Consider the following 21,803-nt stretch of genomic DNA (forward strand, 5'->3'; position numbering starts at 1 on the left):
AGAAAATCTTCCTTGCAACACACCCTCTGAACCGGCATGAAATCCTCAGAAAAAAAAGACCTAATTTGAGCTAACATCTATGTGAGAAGTTTGTACTTTAAAGATATCAAGAAAGCAAGTCAGAACTACTACAATTTGCTGCCATCAGACGGCGCAATATAGAATGGAAAGGAATGAAGAAATCAATTAGAATTAGATGAATTTAAATGTGCAAAGACACTGCTTTGATGGTTTAAAATGGATTATTAGGCTTTTGTGAAAATGTTTAAATACAAAGTTAGCTGACTAAAAGAACACCCAAACAATGATTTGTAGGAAAATAAAGATGGAAAATTTGCAGTTTTCTTCTGCTGTACACTACATATAGTTTTTACAAATCAGTTAATTACATTCTACATGTTTCAAACTATAAGGAGGAAGGTGTTTAATGTTCATGTTAAACCTGCTGGATGATAGTGCTTCATTTCCCTGAACATCAGTCACAGACCATTCTACTGTCTAAAACATTCCCTGTTCTAAAAAAAAAAAGAAGAGATTAATCTGTTGCTCTTCCAAAACATGCAGTATTCAATCAAGCTTTAGCAAAATTAGTTCACAATCAGTGTCCAGCAGTAATAGAATGGTGGAACCGTAACTTCCAAATGCATGTTTGAGAGAATATTTACAGTCCTGCATCAAAGCTGACCATTCTTAACACACTCATAATTTCTTTCTCCATCAATCTCTGCTGTGTTTAATACATTTGTCACACTAGAGACCAGGAAACATTTGGAGAGATTGCATCGTTGACTCAGATAATAAAAAAAAAAAAAAAAAAAGAAAAATCGGAAGGAAAGAGATATGGGGTGAACAAGAAGAGGAAGAAGTAGCACACAGAGGAGGGGGCAAGCTTACTTGGCCTAAATTCTCTTTCTGTCCCAGAGCTACATGCAACATGCTACATGCAATCATTTCCGTGTGCATGTGAGCTTATAATCATATAACCTATGTGGATTGTCTATTTTTGATCTCCAAGGCCCCAGTTTGAACCATACCTATGTGCCACTTTTGCAGATAGTAAGCTATGAAAGTCTATTTTACACAAACCATAACCTAATACTGCATTGCAACCTTCTGTGTGTTTATAATCGTCTTATTCACAACAGGATTTTCAGTAGATTAGGGAAACTAAGTATAGCTTAGTATACTGGCACTATCAACCATCGCTGGCCCACACACTCATCATGTGCCACGCCCCTTCACCCTGTGCACATTCACTGTCCAGCATCAAACGGAATCGTTACACCCATCACGTTCTATCTTTCACCTTGCTCAGATGCCTCCTGAAAGGCTTCACCACTTAACACTCTTTCAATATTAAATTGCAAGGTAGCCGTGCCAAGATCAAACTGGCAATAACTAAAGGTCTTGCACATTCATAGGTTTAGCAGCTGAAGAGCTCAAGCATGTGGACTCAATATGGGTCAGGTGTTTTGTGTGTTTGCATCTGACTGTGACTGAATGTGCCCTCTTTCAAGCTGGTAGCATGGCTGGAGATAGGACAGCTATTTGTCTATTCTGGGACTATGCTGTCCACTGCATTCCTGGCCTTATATTGGAGACAGTGGGGAGGAGGAATTGAGGGTCAGAGATAGCTGGACACCAGCTAAGAGGGAGAGAGGGATGTAGTCCTAATGGGAAGGTCAGGGGTGTGCAGTGTCCCTGGAGAGGCTTAAACCATGCAGGTGGTGTCACAGGGCTTCTGCCAGGTTATGACCATGTCCAGTCCATGCAAATGCAAGCGAGAGTGGACTGTGATATTTTGGGATGTATGACTGACAGCAGGGGTGTCAGTCACACATAATGTACCTACTCCCATCAGCCACTCAGTCTTTCTTTGTCTTTTGCTGCCCCCCCCTTTTATCAGGACAAGTGGGTTCTCAGTGATAGAGTGACTGTCAGGAAGCTGCTCTCCACCATGGGAGGCCTGGGAATCTCTCAGACCCATTGCTTCCTGTCACATCAATTGACTGTGACTGAAACCTGTGACAGTCTTGAGAGCTGCTACTGATAAAACAGCCATTTCAGCCCCCCATAACACTGCAATAATCTTTTACAATCCATCAGGAGTGAAACAACCATCCCCATGAAGACCCATTTGCACATGTGATGAAGATGTTTTTTTTGTTGGTAATTGGCTTGATGCAAAGCAGACTACAGTTATGTAACAAGTTAACCTGTGAGGCTGTAAACTTTATCTCCTGTGGCTGACTGTATTTATTCCCACTAATTACCAAGCGAGTGGATGCAGAGGAAAAGTGGGGTGTATATTATTCAGCAAGTCCAGGCATTTAAGGTCTTTTGTGTCACTGTTAAAAGTCTGTAGTGAGCAGAGGAAATTGTGTAAGATGGAAGTCTGTAAGGAGAGACCGGTTGATAGAAATGACCAGCTGATAGTGGTCATTTCTATCAGCTGAGTGGACTTGAAGCTACTGCAATCCTGCTGCAGACCTGCTGGCTCTTCTACCACCAAGCCCTCCTCCCCCAGCTGCATTCGGACATGAGCAGCACACAGCGGCTGACTCAGCATTATTCCCGCACCTGATTGGTTGATCAGGGAAGTAGACAGAAGCGTAACAGGACCTTTAATCCTGTGCTCAGCCACTTTCTCAGTCTCTTACTCTCCCTGAAGATAAAATGTCTGTGGGATAAAAACGCTTCCTGACCTTCTGCTAGTGCCCAGCTCAGGTGCAGAACAGTGAAGCCTTCGGTTATCAAATCTTTGGGTTGGTGTGGCCTGTAGTGACTGCACCTCTACAGCTTCAGCTGCACCAGAGTTCATAATGTGGAGCATTTCTGAGCAGATAGAAACACCTGCTTGACCTCCTTTCTGCCTCTTTTCATGCTGAATAAAACATTATGGTTGTGATTGTCACTGGATCTAAATGTCTCTGTGGCACATTATTTAGCCTCATGGTTACTACAGTGTTTAACTGTCTCCGTTTTCAAATTTTTCCTCAGGATGATCTAATCCTTAAAGCAGCTTTATAATTTAACCTTTCAATGTAAGTACAACACTCTAAAGACAGTCTACCTATTTTAACCCTAACCTTAACTAAATGTGGTTAAATAAAAGTAGAAAACAGCATCAACTTGGGATTACAATATCAAAAGCTCCATTTTCCGAGCAGATAAGGGTTAGGAACATGTAAATAAACCTTATATGCAGGCTGGATTTCAGTTAAAGGAAGAAACTTCCTAAACCACATTAAGAAGACATCTCGTTTGTGGTGGGGGTGTAGGGTAGGGGTATGCAGAGTACTCAATATAGTGCTTCCTGTTTCTAATTTCAGTTGCATTATCTAAATTATTAACCCCCCCACCCCTCTCTTTTTTTTTGTATTGATATAGCCACAGCACAACCATTTGGTGAAACCTCAATCTTCTTGGCCTTCTTTTTGGTTTTTCTTTACTTTTATAATAAAACAATTGTTGATAAAACTCATCCCTGGTGTGGTGTCAATTCTTAAGTTTGTTGCTTGAGCCAGTCATAACAAGAGGCTGTCAAACCGCAGCAGGACTGCCTTCTGTCTTCACCTTTCACTACCTACACAGACTGATTTTCACTCAGAGCACAATCCAGCTGACCCCCGTATCTCCCTCCTCTTAACAAACCACTTGTGTATTTTAGCAATGCAATCATTATGAGCTGCAGCAGAGCCACACAAGTGATATGTAGTCTGTCTGAAACAAAAAAAAATCCAATATAGTTTAAGTCAGATAGGGTGCTTGTGCATTAAGATATCCCTGCCTCATGTTTGTCTTACGTCAAAGTGTGGGACACTGCGTCTTTTGTACTGTGGCTTCCATACATCTCTGTTCCAGCTTGGGACAATAGGGACTGAGAGAAGGCTGAGCCAGGTGAGTTAGGAAAATAAGAATTTGTCCCAGATCAGCATCTTGGCTGCTTCTGTAAGGATGTATATGGTAGGATGGCTTTATCTGATTAAAGTGAGTCAGCAAAGCTTTAGGGAAACTTCTATTTACAATAAATAAGATCTGGACATTCATTCATATTATGGTTACACTGTAAAAAATGCTTATAGTTCCTTCAAATCAGCTTTCTTTTGCTAAAAAGTAGGGACAACTACTAGATTTATATCCATACAACTGAATTCATTCATTCATTTTCTAAACCGCTTAATCCATTCAGGGTTGCGGGGAAGCTGGAGCCTACCCCAACCGTCTATGGGCGAAGGCAGTGTACACCCTGGACAGCTCACCAGTCCATCGCAGGACGAACAAGACAAACAACCACTCACTCCTACGGGTAGTTTAGAGTAACCAGTTAGCCTAACATGCATGTCTTTGGACAGTAGGAGGAAGCTGGAGTACCTGGAGAGAACCCACGCATACATGGGGAGAACATGCAAACTCCACACAGAAAGGCCATTGACCAAACTTTTCCTCAGCCAAGGATTGAACCAGCGACCTTCTTGCTGTCACAGTGCCACAGTGCGAACCACTGTACCACCGTGCAGCCCTGAATTAAAGTGGAACTGTGCATTTCAGGCTAATTTATTTTTATTTCTGAGCCCGGAAGGGCTGGGATTGATGGAGTTATCATCACAAATCTCTTTATTTACTTCAGACCGACCCTCTCCGTAGGCTGTCAGATCAGCCTGCGGGCAAAACGAGTGGATTGAGACTCTTCCGCATTAAGCCCCGCCTCCCGCCACTGCACTACATCGGGAGCGCGCACCGCAACTGCTTTCACCGTCATTGTAACATCTCATAAACAGAAGGATTAGGCTAATATGAACTCAATAAAAAAAACAAAATACAATGTCAACACATAGCATCCAGCCCTACATGTTGGAACCTGAATCAGAGCCTGAAAACGAAGTGGAAAACAGCAACCCACAGCAACGAATGCAGCAGGATGTCTCTCTTTGGTAAACTCATCAGCCATCGTTGGAAATAACTTTATCCCACGTTTTCCACCCGCCTGATGTATTTGTACATGCCCAAATGTCTTCAACAATGTTAGTGATATGTTTTTATAAACTTGGCTATTTATAGTAGCCAATATATACTGTTTTATTGCTTTAATTTACTGCATTTTTGACCAACGTTAAATGATATGATTTAGCATAGAATTGTAACAGGTAACATCCAAACAAGGCACTGGCCTTCCCCTTTTCCCTTTGTAGGATTTTATACATTTTTTCAATTAAAAAAATAATCTGTTATTGTTATTGGAGGTCTCTTTAATAGCTTTAAAACACTAGATAATTAAAACTAAACTGAACCCAAAACAATCTAAAATTACTGACCACATACATTAGCTGGTGATGCTAAATTCATTTTCAGAAGCATGGTATGGAGTTAATTAGTCCACATACGCCATGGTTGCCACATCTTTTGTAAAGATGCTGTTTATAATGTGTTCTCTTAAATATAAGCACCTATGGAATTTCTCTTTTCCAATCAATTCTAGTGTTTGTAAAATCAGTTTTCTTATTTATTTGGTTTTCACATCTCTTTTTTTCCATCTTTATAGAAGTCGACATGTTGCTCCATGTAATCCTTGCAGATAACATTCAGTGAGTTCAAATTGAAAGACTTTCAGAGAAAGTTGATGATCTAAAGAGGATGCTGAAGATATGCCACAACGTAAAGAATGACATTATCCATCCATCCATTTTCTGCCACTTCTCTGGGGTCAGGTCACGGGGGCAGCAGCCTAAGCAGGGAAGCCCAGACTTCCCTCTCCCCAGTCATATTTGCCAACTCTGCGGGGGGATCCCAAGGCGTTCCAAGGCCAGCCAAGAGATATAATCCCTGGAGTGTGTCCTGGGTCTCCCCCAGTATCTCCCCTCCTGAAAGGACGTACCAGAACACCTCACCAGGGAGGCGTCAAGGAGGCATCCTGACCAGATGCCCGAGCCACCTCAACTGGTTCCTCTCGATGCGGAGGAGCAGTGGCTCTACTCTGATCTCCTCTCGGATGACCGAGCTCCTCACCCTATCTCTAAGGGAGAGCCGGGCCACCCTGTGGAAGAAACTCATTTCAGCCGCCTGTATACAAGATCTCATTCTTTGGGTCACAACCCACAGCTCATGACCATAGGTGAGGGTGGGAACATAGGTTGACTGGTAAATTGAGAGCTTCGCCTTCTGGCTCAGCTCCTTCTTCACCACGACAGACCGGCGCAGAGTCCGCATTACTGTAGACGCCGCACCGATCTGCCTGTCCATCTCACGTTCCATCCTTCCCTCACTTGTGAACAAGACCCCGAGATATTTAAAATCCACCACTTGGGGCAGGAAATGAATTCCGACCCGGAGAAGACAATCCACCCTATTCCGGCTGAGGATATGGTCTCAGATTTGGAGGTGCTGATTCCCTTCCCAGCCGCTTCACAGCGGCTGGGAAGGGACCAGACAGCTCACAGACCAGACAGCTCGTACAAGGTGGTCCAGTACCCCATACTCCCGGAGTACCCCCCAAAAGTAGTCCCCAGGGACACGGTCAAAGTTCTTCTCCAAGTCCACAAAGCGCATGTAGACTGGTTGGGCAAACTCCCATGCCCCCTCCAGGACCCCAAAGATGGTATAGGGCTGTCACTCTTCCACGACCAGGACGAAAACCACACTGCTCCTCCTCAATTCGAGATTCGATTGTCCGATGGACCCTCCTCTCCAGGACCCCTGAATAGACCTTACCTGGGAGGCTTAGGATTGTGATTCCCCTGTAATTTTAGCACACTCTCTGCTTCTCCTTCTTAAAAAGGGGGAACACAACCCCAATCTGATAGATCTCATCCACCCCTGGGGCCTTGCCACCAAGGAGCTTTTTAACTTACTCAATTAGCCCCAGAGATAGGAATCCTCCCATGAGCCCCCCAGCTCTGCTTCCTCATTAAGTGTGTTGGTAGAATTGAGGAGGTCTTCAAAGTTTTCCTTTCACCGACCCACAACGTCCTGAGTTGAGGTCAGCAGCTCCCCATCTCCACTGTACACAGTATTGACAGAGCACTACTTCCCCCTCCTGATACCCAAATGGTATTTTGTTGTTGGACATCTGTGCTTACTATGGATCGTCCATAATGAACACCCTGTTTGGACTTAAGAGCTTTGATATGTTAGAGAATGGCATGGTTATTCAATTCCAGGATAAATAATGTAATAGTCAGTTTTGTAATCTGAGCAACATGGAGCATTTACTTGCTGAAAGGATTAAACTAAAGTTCATCACTAAGGCATCACTCAGCAGTCCAGTCAGACTATACACTGGACACAAACAGCTTGGACATATCAAGCACATTCTCAGGTAAGATGTCCGGACATTCAAAACCCTGACCAAATTTGTTCATTATACACACATTCTCTTATGACATTGACTTGCAGCTCAAGGAAAGGAAATTATGCTTATCAAAAGGACCGTTCACTTTTTCAACTCACAAGAGACATACAGACAGACATTCTTGACAAGGTGGGGCGAGCCATGTATTTTGACTTGAATGCATATCCTACTCAAAAACAGATGTTGCCAAAGCCGTGGTTGAAAAGCATCCATGCTTGAAGGAGCCAAGTGAAAAGGAGGAATTTTATTGGAAATCTAGTTTAGGCTTTAAGATGGGAAACCTCTGTCAAAAACACTGCATTGCTGGATGTCCTGAGTTATCACTGAACCATAAGAGGTCAGAAGGCCAAGAAGAAGGAACAATGAAGAAATCAATGTGGGCAAACATCAACTTCATTCTAGACTTCCCCCAAAGGAGAAGCCTGAATAACCTTGACACAGAAAAATGCTGCTAGATAAAGTAAAACCACAGAAGACAGACTGCAGCCTGAATGATACACTGATTAGCTGAACATTTGCGCTGAATAGGGAGGAATGTCATGAGGATTGCGTCATCATACCATAGTTGGTGTAGGCCTTTTTTAAAATGCTTTATAAAAAGGCTTTAAAATAAACATTAAACTGGGCACTAAAGGTACACTAGCAGGTACAGTTTGACTGTGCCTCACGTGCTGCTATTTTAGGGAAGCAAAAAGTGATGTCACTTGTGGGTCACATCAGAAATGCACCACAGGGCACCTGGTACAACCAGTCATGTTAACTAATTCATATATTTTCTCCCAAAAAAAACACAAGCTCCCTTTTGGACCAATTTATTATATATCTTGATAATTTACCAAATAAATTCACACATTTTACAGGGTGTACGTATTCCTGTTTCTGGATCAGTGATTGTGAGAATCATGTCATCTGCATAAAGTAAAATAAGACTTTCAAATGGCCTAACTGAAAGCGATATTGGGATGCATCCTGAACACAATAGCAAGAGGTTCTAAAGCTATATTGAAGAGTAAAAGGAGAAAGACAATCACCTTGTCTCACTCTACAGTGCAATTCAAAATTGCTTGATATCAGGTTGTAGGTTATAACGTATGATTTTGGTGTTCAATAGATCATTTTTATCCATTTTATAAAGTTTACCCCCAAACCAAATAACTTACGAACATAAAACAGGTAAGGCAATTTTATTGAATCAAAAGTTTTATGAGCATCTAATGTCACTAAAGTTGTTACACATTGTACATTGGATGACTCACTGTAGAAAATGCACTCAGTGCATTTGAACTGTGGTTTGGTTATCATCTTTTTAAAAGCAGAAATGGGTTATTGTGTGATACGTCAATCAATCGATCAATCAGTCAATTTTTATTTATAAAGCACTTTTCATATAATAAAAACATAGTACAAAGGGCTTTACATATTTAAAAACACCCCACACCCCCTCCCCCCACTATACATAATCATACATACAATTATGCATACACATACAAGTACACACATACATGTATGCATATAAGTATAGACCCCAAGTCAGTAAACACCATCTCAAGAGGTCACCTGCACCAGGCCCCACCAACAGGTCAAGGCCAGAGCACCTCCACCCATGCGACCACCTCATGACAAGTCAGCAAGGGCCCACAGCAATGATAAACTGCCTTGGATCCCCCAGATCAAGCAGATGCCCCGCATAAGACAGAAATAATTTCGACATAGGTCAATAACAGCACCCAGTGCAGGCAGCTCCCACTGAGCAACAATGGAGATCTACTATGGAAAAGAAACAAATTACATAAGCTAAGAACCTTTTTAACAAAAGATTAGATAGGCAAATAAATTATGAACAAAATGAAATAATTATTTAAAAAAAAACAAAAAAACAAAAAGTTAAAAGCCAATTTTAAATAGGTAGGTCTTGAGCCCGACTTTAAAAATATGAATGTTCTCTGTCCCTCAGGTCCTCTGCCAGGGTATTCCACAAATAGGGGCCAAAATATTGGAATACTTCCTCGTAGGTCTGAGTTCTAATTCTGGGAATTATCAAAAGGCCGGTGCCAGACGATCTCAGAGTCCAGGAGGTCCTAGATGGTATTAGGTCCAAGACCCCAAAGACATTTAAAAACTATTAAAAGAAAAAGCCAGTACAGTGAAAATGTGTAAAATGTGTAATCTGGTCTCCATTAGCACATGTGCCACTGAGTTCTGTAGAAGTTGTAAACCTGACTTTTTCCTGGGAGACCAGAAAGCAGGGCGTTACAGTACTCAATATGATTGGTGATAAAAGCATGTATTAGAGTGTCTTTGTTGTCTAGGAGAGAACGGGGTGGACTATTGACTTTGTTAGACAATAAAATCCTGGTTTGGTTTTGTGTTTTACATGTGGAACAAAGCTGAGCTCAGAGTCAAAGATAACAACAGATTTTTTTATCTGATGTGATGGATTAAAGGCAAGTCTTTGCACTTTTAAAAGGAGTGTCTCTCTCTGAGCCTGATGATTAATTATTAAAACATCTGTCTTGTCATGGTTGAGCTATAGGAAATTTTGTGCTATCCAGGATTTAATATAAAAAAAATACATTTGATTAGTTTTTCAGCTGGTTTTGGTCATCAGGAGACATGGATATGTAAAGCTGTGTGTCATCTGCATAACTGTGGAAACCATGCCTCCTGATTATGTTTCCCAGTGGTAGCATGTATAGAACGAAAGTATGGGACCCAAAACTGAGTCATGAGGAACACAACATTTAATGTCATGGATCCATAAGGAGCAAGGTGTCCAAACTTGCATGAAATTGTCCCTCTGTAAGAGAAGACCTAAACCAGTAAAGGGCAGTACCAGGCTGACAAGGCGTTGTACTCTATTTAAAAGAATCAGGTGATTCACCATCTCAAAGGCAGCACTCAAATGTCATAGCACAAGGACTGTGAGTTTGCGTAAGTCCAAGTTGCACCTGCTATCATTCAACTGTTCAGTAGCGCAGTCTGAACTGTGGTTCATCCTAAATCCAGAATTTGTTTCTTAAAGGTGGAAAAGTTATTTTGTAAAATCCTTCTTTCCAAGATTTCTCTTAAAGATGTTAAGTTTGACCCTGGTCTGTATTTGCTAAGAACATTAGAATCCAGATTGTTCTTCAGGTGGGGTTTCACTAATGCAGGGTAAATTCCTGTCTGAAGGCAACAATTGACTATATCCAGTAGCTCACTTTCAAAAGATCAAAAAAACATTGTAAAAAGTGATATGGGAAATGGATCTAAAAGACAGGTTGTTGGTTTTACTTGAGAGCAAACTCTACCATCCGCATCTCAACATCAACCAGGGCAAAACTCTCTAGCATTTCCTAACTTTAAACAGGCTTCCTAATAGGTTGAAAACAAAATCTTCCGAAAGGGAATCTGAAGAAGTGATTTGACATTTCTTTGAAAAGGGGTTAATTATAACGTCTAAAAGATAGCCTGAAAAAGGATTTTTGGGTAATTTCTATTGTGTGTAAAGTAACTTTGCCTGAGAGCATCATCAGAATTCAGGCAGAGTAGCAGGAGGACGTTCAGCCCAGATTTCAATAAAATCTGCAGTCACTTCGGGAAAAGATAGAACTTTGTGACAGCTCATACTGATGTTTTCCACTGAATAAAACTGGTGATGTTAAAAAACAAACAGTAGCGGTCCAACACAGCCAAGGCAACAACAGAGGTCACACTAGCTGAAAAGCGTGTCCTCCATTTTGAGTCAGCTGTGTAACATGTTAAATTAAAGCAGCTAAGTGGATTCAGGAACTCTGCTGCCATGAAATTAGATGCACTGTCTATGAGTATGTTAAAACACCAGATACAATAATAAAACCGTAAGTGACATGGATTATTGAAAAAAAATCAGATAATTCACTGCTCAAAGCAAAATCATTTTTGGTGGTATGTGGACAGTGATGCAAAGAACTGAAGGATTGTCAAAAACAAATGCATGATGTTCAAAGATTGTTTACTGATGAAATAGTATTTGTCTAATCTTTAGTGAATTATTAGCAATTGATGCAGTACCACCACCTGTCCTGCCCCTTCCCAGAGAGATTGTAAAATTAAAATTTACCAGCAAGGCATTAGCAAGAATTAGAGCGTCTGTATCCACGTTTCATTTCAAAATAAACTGTTTTCTAAAATTAAGTCATTGATAGTAAGAGATTTTCTTTAACAGGGAACTAACATAAAAAAGTACCATATTGATGATGACAGGCGACTTGCAGGCTTTAACAGTTGACTGTTGATGTTTGGGAATAGGTCTGAGATTACAAAAGTGGGAGGGGGAAGAGGATCACACCAACTTCCAAAAACTCCAAAACACTTTATTATCCACTCATCAATGAGACCTCTAATGAAAAGTGGTATATCCATATTTACTTTCAGCCATATTAAAATTTACCAGGTGATGTATAAACACACTAAAAAGCTTATTTTTCTATTGTGCATTATGATAAAAGAGTCAGAATAAGTTCCATGAATATCATTTTTATGTTTGTAAACAATATAATGCCATGTTTTGTAAAGTAACAAAATGGAATAATAAAAAAACTATGAACACAAAACAATTTACAAATGTGCAACTTTACAGTAGTGGGTCTTTGTGTTTTGTGGTATTAAGTACAAAATAGTGTTTTTCACTTTTTTTTTTTTTTTTTACAAAGCTGGAGAGCAGGATATGTAGCTGTTCAGTTTAGCTGAGGTCCTGGTATTGAAAATGGCAGGAATGTAGGCTGAGGTGGTGTTATATCTGTCTCATCAACACCATGGCAGCTTTCCAAACCTGGAGTTGAGGACTCCTCCCTGCCACTGCTGCTTCTTCCCCTCACTGTTGTCCCTCCAGCTCTTCCTCTTCCTCTGGAAGGAGTTGGTCCTTCATCTGAAGAATTGATGACATCAGCTCTGCTTGCTCCCCTGGTGGCTTCCCATCAGAATCACATGACAGACTAATAAAGACAAACAAAAAGAAGTTTGGTTTTTAGGGTTAGGGTTAGGTGATGATACATGTGATACATGTGATTGCAATAAGAGTATGAAAGCGGCCCACACCCATACAGATAAATCAGCAGCAGCTTCTGTTCGTTCTTTCAATTGGCCCTTTCCATTGGTATCACAACTTAACTCGCCTCGGCTTGGTTTGTAGGGTTTTCCACTAGGCTTTTGTACCTGTTTACTGGTACTTTTTTTTGTAACTCCTCAGCCCATGTTCTAAGCGAGCTGAGTTGGGTTGTGTGTGATGTCGCCAGACTGCATGCCTCTATTGCTCAGGGGCGTGGCCAATCAGAGGTCATGGAGTGATATCACTGGAAGAGCGACTCCAACTCGCAAGTCCTTTACATCACATGACAAGTAAAGGTGCAACAAAAGTCTGTTCCGTGGTCCAACACCGAGGTGGAGACATTTCTTTGCTTGGTTGCTGAGGAAAGGATACAGAGGGAACTAGATGGATCGACACAAAATTTTAAAAATCTATCAAGAGCTTTCCCACTCAATGGCTACAGCTAGCAACGGAGTTTTCAGCAGTGTCGAAAAAATCTGAAAAAGCTCAAAAGTGACTACCGGCAGGTCAAGGACTACAATGGTCAGAGTGAATCAGACAGACGAGACTAGAAGTGGTTCCAACAAATGGATAAAATTTATGGTCAGCGACCAGCGAGCCACAGACCAAGTAGCAGATTGCCTCTAGGTCCTGTGTTGTTATAGAGCTTGTCGTGCACAACACTGACATCACAGAGATTTTACACAAACCCCGCCCATTTAAACCTGGTACTATATTGTAATGGAAAAGAAACAGGACCAAGCTGAGATGAGTTGAGGTGAGTTAAGTTAAGACAAGCTGATATTAATTGAAAAGAGGCATATCATTTTTTATTTATGTACAAATGTTTACAACTGCAGGGAAATTATAGGTAGTGAACCACTGTGTCTCTTTGATCACTAGTCTTTTTCCTTTCATGTACACTTGGTGAAAGAAACCACATGAACCATGAGTCTTTTGTTTTAGAACCAAGACCCTAAATTTTCAAACAAACCAGGTCCTGCTTTTTAGCACACCAAACAAAGTAAAGTGTGGTCTTATTTGAGGTGTAGGACACATATTGATTTCCATAGCCCTAATGGCCAGACGTTTCAAGTGTTTGTTTTGATGGTGTTGCAGAACTCCAACCAAAGCAAAAGAGCCACAGCACTTCTAGGACTTCCATTCTTCATAAAAGAGGATCACTCAAACTTTATTGAGTTCTTCAATGTATGTTAAACAAACCTAGTATTAATTTAATGTTTGATATACTAGCTCGTAGAATTTATGGAACTTATTTTAGAAATATTCCTTTGATTTATTTTTCTTTTACATAAATAATTACCTTCAGTGCCTTCTTATATCAGTTTTTACAGTGTTGTTGGTCATTTTTGCCATTGATACAATGATGCTCAAGGATCTTTGTTCATCACTGACACGCCCCATCACCAAAATCCTCAACCTGTCCTTCTCACAGAACATTTTCCCAATCATGTGGAAATCAGCAGTTGTTGCTCCTAATTTCAAGAGTAGAGATCCTCATTCCATATCCATCTACAGACCCATCAGTGTTCTTCCCACAGACTGCAGAAAAACTGGTGTCAAAACAAATTATAAACCATCTCAATACAATACCCTATACTCTCCACCTTATGCAGTTTAACTTTAGAGCCAATTACTCCACTGAGACCGTTACCTGTTTCTTTTCTGAAAATATATGGGCCTTCTTGGAATGGGGGTGGGGGGGGGGGCTGAGGGGGGCTGTTTACAAAATCTTACTGTCAAAATGACAAAACTTCAATTTTTCCTCAGATGCTCTTCAATGGATTGATTCTTATCTTACTGATAAGAATGTCAGACATTTCAGAGTCTAGTCATTTATATCTGCAGCCCTCAGTCTGTCTACTGGTCTTTCATCAGGATCAATTTTGGGACCCTTGTTATTTTCACTGTACATTAATGTGCTCCTGTCCATTTATCCTGATGTCTCTGTGCAGATGTATGCTGATGACACTGTAGTCTGTGTTCATGGCAGCAATGTCTCTCAAGTGGCAGAGAAGCTCACCAATGCCATGGTCAAAATCACAGCTTGGTTGAGTACTCCTGCTTACAGCTAAACATATCTAAAACAGTTGCAATATTCTTCACCAAGTTATATAATAACTTATAAAGACAGTCTTATAAAGACTGTCTTTCAATATTATATTTCAGCCTCAAACTGGGTAACTTCATCAGTAATCCTTACCCTTGTGAACTGATATTGTTCATAATGTGGATTTTAGGACATAATGAAACTTTCTGTGCAAAAGAGACCAGAAAAAACATTTCCTATAAGGACAGTGCAGTGTTTAGTGAAAGCATCTGTATGTTTTAATATGTTGTGGCTGAAGTGTCTGAAAAGTAATGTTGATAAGTTGTTTCAGTATAGAAAGCTTCACAGGGTTGTTTGATCTGTTGCTGCTGTTATTCATTCATTCATTACTGTATTCAGTATTGTTAATTACGGTTTATTAGTATTTTAATAAAACTAAAGAAAAAACCTCAGTGTAAACCTGGATATTGTTTTCTGTAATGAGACTTGGTATATTTGGAGAGTGGGATAGGGCCTACAGAACTTCTCAGCTCAGGGACCCAACAGTAGGTAAAGGCAGCTGTGGATGAGATGTCCTCGGCTTGATTGTTTTTAGATTACAGTCATTTTTATTTGTCCTAATGTATGTTATTTATTCTGTATTTTTTTTAACCCCCCACAATGTGGCACTTTGGTCAACATTGTTTTTAAAGTGCGTTATAAATTAAGTTGTATTGTATTGTAATAATTACAGACCAGTATTGCTGCTTAAAGTTTTCTAAAGTCCTTGAGGAATGGTTCACTGTAAAGTAAATATCTTTTTAGAGAAGTATAAATCACTTATACAGTATGGATTTAGATCACAAAGGTCCAAGAGTTTAGCACTTATTCAACTGGTAGAAAATATTGTAGCTGCAACTGAAAGGTAAGAATTTAGAGTACCATGTTGATTGATATACACAAAGCATTTGACACCGTTAACCATGAATTGTTGTATTCAACATAATACAAATATGGCATCAGTGGCACAGCACACCGGTGGCTTCAAAGTTACATTACAAAGTTATGTCAACAGTATGTACATTTTAACAGGCTAAATTCATATATAAGAAAAATCTCGTGGAGTTCCTCAAGGGTTAGTTTTAAGGCCTTCACTCTTTATTTTTGTTCAATAAGACATGTGAGTTATCTAAAGTGGTCATTTTTTTGCTGTTTGCCGATGACACCAGTATATTTCATTCTGGAAGTGATCTGTATGCAATAATAGAGAGAAAAGGAGAATAATTGATAAATGTGCAAAGTTGGTTTAATGAAAACAAACTATTGTTAAATTCGGACAAGACAAATTATACAGTGTTTGGCAATAGAGAAAGAATGCTAATGTGAAAGTGACAATTGACGGAGTTTGTATGGAAAGAGTTAATGTTTGGTGTTGTTTTGGATGAAAATGAAATCAAAGTTCATACAGAGTAGGTTAAACAGAAAGTTAGTAAAGGTACTGGTATTTTATTTAAAGTAAAAAATCTGTTTGATCGCAAATTGTTGCGTGTGTTGTACTGTTCTATGATTCCCCCATCCTTCATTTATTGTGCAAAGGTGTGGGGCAACACATTGTGCACGACCACTAGACCCTTGGTTTTATTGCAAAAAAAGAGCCATGAGGGTTATTAAAAAGGGGTCCAAAGAGTACACAAATTATTTGTTTTTGACAACCAGAAAACTTAAATTTAAGGATATGGTTGATTTAAAGTGTGTAAATGTTATGTGGAAAGCTAAACAGAGAAATCTGCCTGGTGCTGTTCAAAATCTTTTCAGTTTCATTTCACAGGACTTTTTTTCACAGAATAAAATATAATTTTCAGACTTTATTTGATCGAATGACACAGAAACAGAAACAGAAAAGTGTGTACTTATAGAGTTAAATTATGGAACTCTTTAAACGTAAAGCTACAATGTTGTACAAGTGTTTTCATATTCAAAATAATGCATGAGGATAAGATTATAAGAAAGTATACACAATTGCGAGATAATTGAATCTATCTACAGATATACAAAACAGATGTTTTTATATAATTGAAGTACTGGGTGCTGATCTGGTTAGGATGGGGTTAATATATAGAAGTATATAAATGTGCTTTAAGGGGGAGATTACACAAGACTACTATCTGTGCCTTTTTGTTCATGTAAAACAATGTAAAGTCGAACTGAACATGAAATGAAAGGAACAAATCTGCTAAAATGGGGGAAAAAAGCTAATTGCTCATTTTGACACAGAACCTTCATATATTGGCACAACCTGAGCAGCTGTGCATTCAGACAGGGAATGTCACACATACAAAAAACACACACACAGAAGTTACTGTTTACACAATTCAAATTATATACACACACAAATATGCACAGTCACACAACACACTTAAAAAAAAACAGTATTCCTTCCTCAACACCCTGACACACTTGTAGAAACAAGCATCTGTTATTGTTCTTGTTTTAACATGATGTTGGTCTTTTAAAATGCCTCTTAGTGTTAAAATTAATGTTTTTAAAAACTAACTATTTTGAAAATAGATCTAAAGCTGTATTTGGTGGCCTTTTATTTTCATCCAAAAATTTAATTTTCACAGCATTTTCAACACAGAATTTGTCTAATTGGATTCCTCAACCACAGCAGTTTGTCTTTTTGATGAATATCATTAAAATTGTAAGTTGACACAACATAAAATAATCTGTAAGCTTGCTGCCTTAATATTTTTAATTAAGGCCATAAAAACATAATAGGTAATGTCAACTGGCTTATAAATTAGGAAAACAAATTATTTTAAGTAATTTCAATTTAGTTGTGTGGAAGTAAATTTAAAAATTTGTCAGCCTGAATCAAAGATAGGAGAGATTACTGAAGTTCTGTTGTGTCAAGGGGGTGGTGGGGATGTGGACTCAAATGCAGGGGTCGGAAGCCAAGATGCAGGAATCATACGAGAGTTTATTCCAGTAACATAAGTGAGGGCAAACATGCAAAAATGAGCCAGCAAAGAAAACCAACAAGTGAGTACTATAAATACACTGAACCAAATGAGACGCAGGTGAAACAAATCTACTAAACTAAACTAAAGGTGAACTACATCAATAGGAAATCAATAAAGGTAAACAAGAACCAAGAGAATTAAAAAGGAAAAACTACAAAATAAAACAGGAAACAAGAACTAAGGAGAAACACGAAATACCACATCATGACATGTTGTTAATAGAACAAAAATACTAGAAAGGATCAAGAAATTTCATCACAGCAAGTTTGACATAATTTGTTGTTGCTGCGCAATTTTGGCATGAAATGTTAACTTGGTGTGTTTTACCAAGGTTGTCACATTTAAGTGACTGTGATGGTCACCAGACATGATTGTTTGAAGCAAAGTACAAAACGATTTGTCACACAATAGTAAAGGCAACGTAAAAACCAAAAATAGTGGTTAATTCAGAGCATTGGTGATTCAAACAATGTCAGAATCAACTGAAAATGCATCTGACACTTCAGTGCCTGCAGTGCAGTGGGAACATTCCTGTGGAATGCATGGCTTGCCATTCTTCTAGTAAAGCTGGATGCAAGCTCAGATGCACACCGAGTTGATTCTGCAATTCAGCCTAAACATGCTGAAACATGCTGGTTGAGGTCAGGGAACTGCACTGGCCACTCCATTCTTGCAATGCCTTCTTCTTCAAAGAAATTTCTCAACAACCTTGCCCGATGGGGCATTGTGATCCAGCAGCAGGAAATCTGGCCACATTGCTCCTGCACAAGGTTGAACAACATGCAGTAAGATTTCATCCCCGTACCTCTGTGGAGCAAGGCTATGTTTTCAAGGACCACAAGATCTGTCCTGCCTTTCATGGAGATTCTCTGTCCACACCATGACTGAAGCTCCCCCAAAGCTGTGATACTGCACAATGTTCTGTTGTAAATTTCGCTCTCCAGGGCATCACAGACTCTCCTGCACCTGTCCAAAAAGTCTACAGAAAAAAACGAGAGTCATCAGTGAAGAGCACATCGTCCCAGTCATGCAAGGTCCACCTGCGGTGCTCTGTGGCAAACTGCAGCCATGTTTGCATGTGTGCTCTAGTCAGAGGTACCCTCACTGCTGGTCATCGAGCCCTCATTCAGCTTCATGCACTTGTCTTCATACTGGTAAGTGCAAACATGCACTCGTGTTCCAGTCTGCTGTTGTTCTGTAGGCTGACTGCAGGCAAGAACTGCTTCCTTTGGGCTTGCAAGGTAAGGAATCTGTCTTGAGCAAGTGTTGTAGCCCTCTGTTGTCCACCACCATGACTTCATGACTTCTGCTGACACTACCAGACCTCCCGTGTCAAACCCATGCCCTGGAAATGGCATTTTGTGATGTCTCAATGGCAGCTGAAACTTTCCCTCTATGTCTTTCCTCGTTGCAGCATCACCATAGCCTTATTCAGGTAAGCATCACTTATTCATCCTCGATTACTGCACGTGGCATTGTTGATGCTTTTCAACTCAAAATAAGCTGTTGAAGTCTCAAATGATCAACCATGCTCAATTAAGGTCACCAGTGCTTGATCGTGTTACAGACCACGCTGCACTTTGTGTCAGACAATAATTTTTGGAGGTGACACAAAGTTTTGTTAGCCAAAACTTTGCCAATACATAACACCAACAAGCTGCACTCAGATAATGTACCAATGATTTCTGGTGTTCATTTACTTTCAACATACAATCTTGATCCACTTCAAAAGTTGACTACTGTAGTTTATTTGACTAAAAAAGAAGATTCCCAGAACAAAACAATAGACTTGAAGAACTTGATCTTATAAGATGAAGGACCTCAGTAATTGGTGACAACAGCTAAAATTATTTGCTGGCCTTAATCAAAATTTTAAGGTTATAAATTATTTTAAGTTCACTTAATGTAGGATTTTTACAGTGTAGTAAAACATTAAGTTGTTGATCATTCAAGTAAAATTTTACAAGCAATTAAACACAAGTTGGATGTGAAAACTAATTTTGTATATTTAGTCCAGTTGTCAAAATTCCAAAAGAACACAGATCTAAGATGGGACAGCTAGCAGTAATTACCTTAAAAACGACCATTATGCACCTTTTCACCACTTCGTGGCTGTAAAGAGCTGAGGAGTATTTTATTTACTGCTATTTACTATTTATTTACTTTTCCAGGTCACATCCTGACAGCAACTCTCACCTGCTTCACCCACTAAATTTCCAGCCAGTTTAGTCTCTAAAACCAAACTGATCCCACATCACGCTGCAGCTGGACCATTAAATGGAGAGACAGACAATTAGCCATTAGCTTGTAAGCATTTATCAGCAAAAGGAAGGTACACTTTGGACTGTTGGATATTCATCATGTGGAGGGAAACAGTGCTCTAAAGAAATGCTAATGTTGTTCTGAGCCAGGTGGATTTATGATTACAGAAATGCTTGCTAACACATTCACTTAATCACTTAATACTTCCAAGCAAATAATGATTGTGTACTTGTTACTACAAAAGTTGTTTCAGAGCAATTTGACACAATGTAAGTACAAGATAAATGCACTGGCTACAAAAATAACATGCTAACTTTCACTTTCAGTGGAGCAGTTGTACATTTTGCTGCTTTCTCGCCAAGCATATATATATATATATATATATATATATATATATATATATATATATATATATATATATATATATACTGAATATCAGATCCCTCTCAAATAAGTCTTTATTAGTCAATGACTTGATAGGTGATGACCACATTGATTTATTCTGTCTTACGGAAACCTGGTTACAGCAAGAGGATTATGTTAGTATTAATGAAGCTACGCCAGCTAACTATTTAAACTTTCACATTCCTAGAACTACAGGCAGAGGAGGAGGTGTTGCAGCTATTTTTTTCAGTCAGAATTATTAATTAGTCCTAAGATCAAAACTAACTATAAATCCTTTAAATTCCTGACATTAAATTTATCTCATCCAAAATGAAATTCAGAGAAACCGCTCCTTTTAGCATTAGTGTATCGCCCACCTGGACCTTACTCCGAGTTTCTGACCGAATTCTCTGATCTCTTGTCTGAGTTAGTGCTGACTACTGATATATATAGCTGCACCTCCAGGAGGAAGGATAGGCTGTACGTACTGCTGTTTGACTGACAGTCTCTGACTGACATGCTGACTTTACCAGTTGACAAGCTGTCACTGACTGGCTGCCTTGCAGGCTGCTGCACTCATATTACTCCTCAATCATCATGTATCTTTTGCTGAATGACCAGCTTTAATAGACAAACTATAGAAGGCTGGTTTTGCGACGACGACACTTTGCATGCTGCTACTAATTACACTCCTCTGTTGACATGCGTAAGATAAATAGATCAATGAGGGAGGCACATTATATCATCAATGAAGTTGCTGAGGTGCATGCATGTGCATACAAATTAAGGACCATGGGATCAAGTGTATTCTTTAACTAAAACTGAATGTTTATTCTTTAAGCTGAGAAACTAGAGTTATGAAGGAAAAATGAGAAGGTTTCACTATCCATCATAAGAGATATCAAACTACAAGTACAGCAATGGAAAGGGTTGTTCAGACGGTCAGTTTAAAAGATTTGTATTTTGATCGGAAATGTTAGGCTATATGACCGTAACAGTCATTCATCTGTCCATGAGAAGGTCTTTGCCCTCACTGAGAATGAAAAAAGTTGTTTTTAAAAGCACTTTTTCCTTAGAGAAAAAAGCTCAGTTATTATGAACCTGCAACAATCAAATAGTTACTGCATGAAGATTTGTTCCCAGATGTCTATACAATTACATACATACAAGTGCCAAGATGATTCAGTCAGGTGAGGTCTGGTTAGCGACCAAATGGATGTAGATCTAAAAGCAGGAATTCATTCATGAGAATATGAAAAGTTCATTATGATTCGCACAGAACACATAATGATAAACTATTACTTTTTGTCGACTTTGCAACAGTTGTGGAAATCTTTCACTTTTGTTCTTTTCCAGCTTCTGTTCAAACAGAATGCAAGAATCTTCAGGTACACTACAGTCAGTCTGCAACAAGGCAGGACCTTTACAGTCACACTCGGGTTGAAGGGTCAGCTTCATTCTAACAGACGCAGAGAAGGAAAGGCGCGGTACCAATGGGGATGGACTTCCAGTTTATCAAAGAGTGAAATTAAAACAACAAGAAACATATTTTATCTTAATGAACCACAAACAAAACAAGCTGCAGGTAAATAAGTAGAAATGTTCTGACTGACCATGATCTTGTCCCTGTTGCACTTCATTTATATTCCTGTACATGACATGTTTGCAAATAGAACTGTGGTATTTGTG

General features: G+C 39.4%; 1 protein-coding gene across 7 annotated transcripts in view; it reads right to left on the reverse strand.

Annotated features, from left to right (window-relative positions):
• LOC306754708 (uncharacterized protein) overlaps positions 1-21,803 on the reverse strand; it is a 58,625-nt gene that overhangs the window by 21,233 nt on the left and 15,589 nt on the right. For 3 of the 7 annotated variants that reach the window (XR_013771268.1, XR_013771270.1, XR_013771273.1), the window contains exons 3-4: positions 18,274-18,447; positions 12,141-12,303 (exon numbers count right to left, since the gene is read on the reverse strand). Coding sequence is in view for 1 of the 7 variants with exons in the window: in XM_079238765.1 (XP_079094891.1) it covers positions 12,254-12,303; positions 18,274-18,447 (224 nt within the window). In the remaining 6 variants the exon portion in view is untranslated. Of the gene's footprint in view, positions 1-8,877; positions 12,304-18,273; positions 18,448-21,803 lie in introns of those variants that run through there. The other 4 variants (XR_013771269.1, XR_013771271.1, XR_013771272.1 and 1 more) reach the window with 2 other exon arrangements.

The sequence above is a fragment of the Telmatherina bonti genome (genome assembly GCF_933228915.1).
Source record: "Telmatherina bonti genome assembly, chromosome: 4".
NCBI lineage: Eukaryota > Metazoa > Chordata > Actinopteri > Atheriniformes > Telmatherinidae > Telmatherina > Telmatherina bonti.